At 38.6% G+C, this 8,784-nt stretch overlaps 2 protein-coding genes across 2 annotated transcripts; one reads left to right on the top strand and one right to left on the bottom strand.

The window, feature by feature from the left end:
• Positions 1 to 3,503: 3,503 nt before the first annotated feature.
• Positions 3,504 to 4,586, bottom strand: LOC134657426 (uncharacterized). Its single transcript, XM_063512974.1, has one exon. It carries the CDS (start codon positions 4,519 to 4,521, stop codon positions 3,577 to 3,579), a length of 945 nt encoding a protein of 314 aa, XP_063369044.1. The 5' UTR covers positions 4,522 to 4,586; the 3' UTR covers positions 3,504 to 3,576.
• Positions 4,587 to 6,600: 2,014 nt separating this feature from the next.
• On the top strand, positions 6,601 to 8,379 carry LOC134657709 (uncharacterized). The gene is made up of 3 exons (XM_063513272.1): positions 6,601 to 6,735; positions 7,406 to 7,556; positions 8,306 to 8,379. The coding sequence occupies exons 1-3, from the start codon at positions 6,601 to 6,603 to the stop codon at positions 8,377 to 8,379; spliced, it is 360 nt and encodes a 119-aa protein (XP_063369342.1).
• Positions 8,380 to 8,784: the final 405 nt, after the last annotated feature.

Below are 8,784 nucleotides of genomic sequence, written 5' to 3' on the forward strand. Positions count from 1 at the left end.
CCTCACAGCCTCTTTATTGTACTTTAATTGCAAAGTTTTGTCACCCTACACTCCGCATTACGATCCATAAAGATGACCAACAATGCAAATAGGATTATTTACCGCCATTACGCACAAATCGCACAATTCCCATTCATGACTCCAAAACTTACAATTTCATTCCCACACAGCGAAACAGGAGCAAAAACACTTGCGCGAAAAGGTACTTCCATCAGTTACGATCTTTTTACTTTTTAAAGTATGTGACATTTTTGAATTTGTTCCGGCATAGACAAGTGCAGTTTTTGCACAGTTTTTGACATACTTTTTTTAAATTATGATCGATTTGATACGATTTTTGTGATTGTGCAATCGATGTTGAAGTATGATCGACCTTGCTTGTACACCTTATGATATCTCCCACGATTTTTGAAGTTGGTTTATTTTTTACTATAATATTTGACCGGCTAAGGGACCACCTTTGAAGTTTGAAACATTCTTTTAGGAATGGTTTTGCAAATATTTAGCCTGGGAAAATTAGATAGGTATATCAGAAAAAATACTTCTTGAGATCTCTTAAAAGTTTTGAAAACTAAACTGATCGACGATTTTAATACTAATTTTCCCACAGAGGTTTTTAAATAATAATTAATTAATTTATGTACAAAATGACTTGTATAATTGTTTGGTTAATTCACAAAGAGAAACTAGATACCTAGAGTTTGTGCGGAAAGAGAAGAGTCGTGGAATGTATGGGGCCCAATATTTACATTCCGCGACTCTTCTCTTTCCGAACAGACTCTATAGAGTTAGCGAGATTTGAAGAGGATTCTTTTGTTTGCAGGGTTATCTAAATATAACGCGCAACCATAGATGGCTGGGTTATCTATGGCGTGGCGTAAGTCAGGATAGGTAAGGTAGGTTCTTCCTCGGTGGTCTCTTAAGGTATCTATTTAATCTATCTAATACCTTTAAACGAGCAATTCTTGTTAATTTATATATATATTTCGGGGATCTCGGAAACGGCTCTAACGATTTCGATGAAATTTACTATATGGGGGTTTTCGGGGGCGAGAAATCGATCTAGCTAGGTCTTATCTCTGGGGAAACGCGCATTTTCGAGTTTTTATATGTTTTCCGAGCGAAGCTCGGTCACCCAGATATTATATATAATATATGCTTAGTTTTGGAATAGGTAAGTTATTTTAAGTAGGTACCTATCTAATAATTTTGTCTCACAGATCATCATCACAAAGCACTCGAACACAGCAGAACTTTTAACTTCCCCATAGTTACCCACAATCGACTTGCGACGAACCGTCTCACTTAATTGCTATACCTTAGACTCTTTCATTCCTGAGATCCGTTGACAAAGCTGTCTCAATGCCTTTTAATAAACGAAGGAAGGGACATCAATATTAGAAATAAATGCTAATGATGCAACTTCCGAACGCAACGGAAACCGCAACTAGACAAAATGGCGGCCACCCATAGCGCGCGATTTGTCATTGCGTTAATGATCAAATAAAATCCAAGTTTCGGGGATCTTTTATTAGATATCGGTGATAATAATAATGCAAATAGGGGAAATCACTGGACTAGGTTCCCGAACAAATTCTTACTTAAAATATTTTTAATTGTAGTTAGGTAGAGTCAGACCAAGCTAAGTTATTGGCAGCGATTTTGATAGCCCGGAGGATGCAAGTGTTATTTTAAACGTCAAATTTCTATGAGATTAAAATGACGTTTACACACTTGCACGTCATTTTAATCTCATAGAAATTTGACGTTTAAAATAACACTTGCACCGTCGGGGCTATCAAAATCGCTGCCAACTTAGCTTGGTCTAACTCTACTATGTTTCGAAATAAATAAATGAAGTCGAATGATGGCGTGTATTAAAAACCTGAAATTTAAAATGAAACTGAAACCAAAAACATATAGGGGTAGGTACTTATAGTTTATCAAGTTTATGTAGGTATACTTAATTTTCTCTGGGAGCAAAGGGCCTACCGAGAAAAACGAAAAATCTAAATTTTGTTATTCCTAAGTGCAATTGAGGGGCTGATAAAGAAATTTAGATTTTCTCTTTTCCCGTTCTGATTCTGATCCTTTAGCCCCTTAAAGAGGCTACCGCGAACATCGAAAAACGTTATCTGCCTCTCTATAGTTCTTATTCGAGCGATAGAGGCAGATACAAATATTTCGTATATTTTTTTTTGTGATACGCCCTCAGATTTTGTACTTAACTTTGTTTGATATTTGATTTATATGTATATCGTATCTCGAGCTAAAAAGGGTGCTATAGAGCTACGCTACGAGTCTAAAGGATGTTTCGTTTAGTACAAATCAAATGAAGGCTATAAGAATAGAGGACCTGTAGAGCTGATGTACCTATGTTCAGTGATGATTCATAGTTTCGGAAAAATGGTACGGACATGCCTGTTTTCTTTATTTGCGAGTAAGCATGGAAAATAGATACTTACCTATAAACACAACAACTTCACCCCGAATTTATCGATCAATTTGAAATCGTGCAATGAGTACCAACGACATATCAACATAAATTAGCGTTCACAGTAGTCGTCAACATTTCGTACATAAATCAACCGCCAACAATGCCACAAAAAGCATTGTGGTCTATGCCTGCTCTATGCTCTATGGGTGCGGTTTTATAGACCACACGTATGCAGTTTTTGCGTATTAGAATTGCCGATGTGACTATTTATTCGACGATATTTCAAATCGGTAAGTGTGGCTGATATATTTTATTTTAGTTTGTTTAAGGTATAGCCGATTGACGAAAGAAGAGAGAGTATTGTTTTTCAAGTTGGTTTGTGTGTTTGTTACTTTAGCACGCCCAGCAGCAGTCCAAATACTTCATAATGTTAATATCATTTCATTTCAGCTGCATAATGTAATCTTTATTTAATTTGTCTTCACGTATTTAATGCTATACATAATATTTATTGTATTTAATATTTTGCAATGTATTTTTTTCTAGGAGTGAATAATATAAAACTAGTGCTGGCTCTTTGAGCTGTAGGTAGACCGCGCGATTGATTACCTTAAAAATGTACCTACCTAAAAATTAATATACTTACTTCGTCGAGCGTTGTCATTATCACAGCGAACTCACAAGTGCCACTACAGACCCTACTGGCGCTTTTTAAGTCCTTAATGCTAATTTCCGCCTTTTTGAACTTTTTCCTAAAAACGAAACGACAGAAAAATATATTAAATTTAACTACCGAACCTATTCACCCAAAGCACGTCCATGATCTAAAATAACTTAAAAATTGGTTAGATACCTACTTGTAAAAAAGCAAGACGCTTTTAGTTCTATATGTTTAATTAATTACCATTAGGAATTAAGACACTGTTCAATAAAGTTTCATTCAGTATTGTTATACATATAAGCGAGTAGAGAGAAACGTAGGTATGCATTATGGTTCCATTTGAAGAATAGAACATGATGTGCTTTTTCACACTTACCTACTGTTGGTAACCCTGGCCGGTTCTGCTAAACACGCATCCAGGATAATCTAACTAAAATATAATTAACCCTCTACTCACCAAACAAAACTGCTTCAAACTTCAAAGTTCAGTGTGTTCTGTCAGTTTCACTAACTCTGCAAAGTCGGTCAAGCTTTCTATGACTTCCGTAACATTGACCATCTGTTTTTCCAGATCTTCCCGTGTACTTGGTTCTTGTACCGTTTCTAACACTTGCTCAATCAGTGTTTCAACTTTAGACCTACCGTTGTACACTCTAGAACAATGTGGTTTTATTACCTGAAGAAGTTTTAACACGGGCGGTAACAAATCTTTAGCATCCTTGTATAGCGAACCAGTAGAAAATACCGCCTCGAAAATCTTTAGCAAACCATTACAAAACATAGGCGTAGATAATCGCTCAATCAAACCAATCTGCTGATACATCTGGAAAGTCTTATAATCAGCTTTATTCCTCTGCAGTTTTTTATTCCTCGCGGCGATATGCTCGTTCATAATCTTATTGAAAAGCTCTAACGTCAATTTCGTCAGCAGTGGATCCAGTTTTGCCAGTTGTTTGTAAAACGGCAGGAGCCCCTTCATTTTCATGACGCGTGTTTGGGCTTGAGGGTTTCCTGGAAGCCAGACTGATAATAGTTCTATGGCGTGAATTTTGATGTCTAGATCATCGTCTTGTTCATATATGTCGACTAATTTGTCTAGTATGGTGTCAGGGATGACAGTAGCTGTCGTGGTTGGCGCTATATCGAAGAGAGCTTTTAATAACTGCAGTAATGAAGTTCTTAGTTGCCAGAAGGTTATATGCATATTTGGTACGATCATAGTATCAAGGCCTTTAGCTTGGAGGAAGCTGTAAGCGTTGTTGGCACTGTACATGTAGTCAAGCATCTCTTCTAACAACTGAGCCATCTTTACGTACTGTTTCTCGGCTTCCTCTTGAGTATGTACGCCGTCTTGTGCCATCTTTTGCCCCAATTCTGCAGCTGCCATGAATTCTTCCATCGCATGAGCCATGCTTTCGGGCATTGATGCTGCTTCTTCTTCATTTGGCGTAGCGTGTGGAATGTTATCCTTGGAAACTGAAATAATAACATCAAGGTTACTTACCAAGTATAAGTTATTTACATCTAGCTAAGCATGTAAATACATATAATGAACTTAATTATAGTAATGTACCTAAGTTTGAGACTACGATTTATTACATTTTCCATCCTTACGTACCATCAGTATCAGCTACGTCGTCCAAAGGCACTGTATCCAGACTTTCCACCATAATATTAGCAGAACCAATGGTCATCAGAGCTAGGAGAATCACAATAAATTGACAAATGTATAACATGGTCCTATCCATCGTCTTGAATCTCAATACAATATTAAGCATTGGTTTTCCTCTATCAGACATAGAATGTGTCACTCGAAAAGAAATACATATCATGTCATTGTCAATTATACGTTTTTATTTCGATCTGTGTGATGTCGCGGCATCATTGCGACTTTGATTGCGACCTGTGGCCTATTTTATAAAGCTACAAGTTACAATTTACAAGCGGAAGTCTCTTTCTAACCCTATGTGTTAGAACGAGACTTCCGCTTGTAAATTGTAACTTGTAGCTTTATAAAATAGGCCACTGTTGCGACCTTGACATTTTTTATTTGTAATTGATTGGTGTTAAATTACACCCAGAATGCAATAATAGGAGGTGGATGCAATATTGATATTATTTAAGTAATTACGTTGAATAAAACTATAGGTAAATGAATGTATTAATTTTATCTAATTGGAATCCATGTCTAATTTGGACCTAAAAGCTGAAATTTTGCCTCAGTTTTGTCATTGTCAATTATTGTCAGTGTCAAAGATTTACAAGGTTCACCTGCGGCATAAATTATTAAAATTATTCCTTGAATTAAATAATTGAATAATGAAAATTTTGAAGGACATGTCTGGTTTATTCTGGGTCTCAGGGGAGGAATATGTTCTGCAATTGAAGACCTCCATGATAATCATATCTCTTCTTTGCTTGGTTTGTAAATTTTTTACCCAAGATTGTGGTTGTGAGAAGGTTCCTGAACTGCCAATTACCAATCGGATCACAAAATAATGATGCCCTAAGCGTGTCGTAAGAAAACCTGGGCTTATTTTTTTATCAATTTAACCACATTTATTAACGAGAGCTAGCCAGAACTTTAAGTTATAAGAAATAATCGTGGCACGGTCAGGGGGTTTAGCTCGTGCATGGCGCATAACCTGCTACTGCTATAGAAGTTAGGCTAGTTTGGGAAATTCTTAATGTTTCTTAACTTTGTCGTTGAAGAAATTAATGATCCGTTTCACTTATAGAACGCGTAGGTATAAGGTTGCTTGCCTACTAGAGCGAAGCGAAGGAGTGGAAATGTAAGTAAAATCTTCGCTCCTCTTTCTTCAATTGATTGGTGGGTTAGGTATTACCTCGCTCACCGCTGTGCTGCCTCGTTCCACGTTCCACTACAGTGGACAAACAGCCTAATTTGTGTATTTAAGAAAGATATTATCATAGAAGAACAAACATAGGTAGATAGTAGGATTACAGAACGAAGTGGAGGGTAATTTGCGCAACGTTCCTGTCGTGCAATTTCAAGGCTATTTGCTCAAGAAGTTTGACCTTTACGATGTTTTCATACGATCTTAACACAAAACAGTTTCAAACCTTTAGACCTTTAGGGCGCGTGTACACGGTGCCGCCTCCGCGCCGATACCGCACCGCCGCCGCACGGGCTCGTGTACACGGTACCGCCTCCGCGCCGACACCGCACTGCCGCCGCACCTCCGCGCTATGTACACGAGACGCGTAAAACCGCGCGAAGGTGCAGCGGCGGCGCGGTGGCGGCACCGTGTACAGGCGCCCTTACTCACCTTGCACCAAATCGCATGCCATTTTTTATACATTACCGTTTTCCTTTACAATTTACAAGAAAGTTTAACCCCAATTACACTTGCTATGCTAATAATATACATATTTACATTGATTGATTCAATGAACCTACTTAGCCGGCAATGAATATATCTAAAATCACATGCGATTTGTTGCAAGGTCTGTAGATGCCTATAGAATCGGCCTTTTGCAGATGGCAGCACAATCAGAGGCGAAATTCGCGCGCGTTGAGTGCTGCGCTGAGCGCGAGCACTTAGGTACCCTGCGGTTGATCACGCGCGCGCTGTTTCGAGTCGCTAACCTGCTGCTTATATACGCTTCAGTCATTGTTAGTTTTGTTTGTTACTTTCTTTATTCTTCTCTCGTCTTTGGACCACGGAGGGCCTATCGCAAACACCGAAGTTCGCAAATTGCGAGAAAATTTCTCTTTTATTCTAACAATGGCGTAATTTGATGGACAGAGAAAGATCCCCGCAATTTGCGAATTTCGATGTTCGCGGTAAATCCTCAGAATATGCGTAAGAATTCTAGCTGGCTTTATTAGGGTAATATATATTACGCCTAAAAGCTCCGTTTCACAGATAGATGGAGCCCGCATGCGGGGTGCGGGAGATTTTCCATAACGCATGCCTTTATGAGTATCTCTAGTCGTTATATGTAAGGTACCTAAGTACTTCGTTACCGCCTGCAGTTATTAAATTTTAACGATATTACCTACTATGCAAATATATAATTATGTTACGACTCGCGAGGTAAACTATCGTAGGAAGATCTTACACTAACTTTAACGTAACTTTTTATTGTGAAACTTACTTTTTATAAACACCCATGTCTTTTAATTGTTTGACTTTATTCCAGGAAAAAATAGGCAGAAACTGAGTGCTAATGTCTGACTTGTTGTCTTGTCTAATGTTTGATTTGGACATTTTTCCCATTACATGACGACCCAGACGTTTTAAAATGGAACATATCATTCGGACTACGATCTTTATTTTCAGGAGAACGGCTCGCTGATGCAGATCTACGTGTGGTACACGCTCGCGTACATCGTGGTCGGCGTGCCGGTCGCCATCGGCGACATGCTGCTGGGGGTCAAGCATGAGGAGCGAGTCGCGGTCGACTTTGTCACCGAGATCATGTTCCTCTTCGGTTGGTATCATATATACATTACTACAGAATGGGGACTACAGTATGAACGGCTCGCTGATGCAGATCTACGTGTGGTACACGCTCGCGTACATCGTGGTCGGCGTGCCGGTCGCCATCGGCGACATGCTGCTGGGGGTCAAGCATGAGGAGCGAGTCGCGGTCGACTTTGTCACCGAGATTATGTTCCTCTTTGGTTAGTATCCAGCTGATGTAGGTATTTATCTTCTCGAGGAGGGTCATGGTAGCCTGGAGTTCGCATGGCAAACTAACTAGAGTTAACCTTTTAAATTTAGTAATAAACTTTTTAATTTAAGATTAATAGTTAAGTTTGTAAAATGCATGCTCTTTTATGAAATAAACAGATTAAATTTAACGAAAGCGACTGCATACTGATCTTCCAACTAAGTGGGGAAACTAGGCCATGTTGGGATTAGTCAGGATCAGAATGTGTCAGGATGTTTTGATTGCCGGTGGAAAATATTAATTGGTATTTCATAGATTTTCCTCACGATGTTTTGAGGAGCAACCGGACCTACATTCTTACGTACATTTACATGATGGTTTTGAAACGACCTTGATGATCGTTTTGGTTGGCGCGCATCTCACGCACGACTTTCATTTTATTTCGCATGGACCAATGAGCAACATCAAAACCATATCAAATTGTTAAATCAGAATCGGGCTCTAACCCTCAATAAAGACACACGGCTATAAGTTCAAAAGTGTTTCAAAAATCTGTCTTGTTTCAGTGTTGTCTCGGTGTCTCCCTCTAGTGAACACCTACAGAATACAATTAAGTGAACTGGAGCGAGCGAAGTGGTGACTACAATGTTTAAGCAAAAAACTGATGAATTATTCAATGATGGATACGATAGTAGGTAGGTATACCTACCTATCTAAACATGTACTGACTCAATTAATAAAATAAAAAACGGAGGATTTGTTTTATTTAAAACTTGAAATGTATTTTCTTACACGAAATGACGACCTATACCTAATGGTAGGTATAACTTTAGGGCGCATTTAGACGGTGCGAGAACTCGCATGCGAGTTTGACTACATTGCGTCGTTTGATCGGTCGGCTTCATTGATGTAACCTCAATGGTCCGCAATGTAACTAATATCGTATACGCTACGTATATACGAGTTCGCGCGCCGTCTAAATGAGCCCTTATTCTAACAGGTGTACATTGATTCTTCTCATAGACGCTAAAAGATGTTTAAACCA

This window comes from Cydia amplana, chromosome 20 (assembly GCF_948474715.1).
Source record: "Cydia amplana chromosome 20, ilCydAmpl1.1, whole genome shotgun sequence".
Lineage (NCBI taxonomy): Eukaryota > Metazoa > Arthropoda > Insecta > Lepidoptera > Tortricidae > Cydia > Cydia amplana.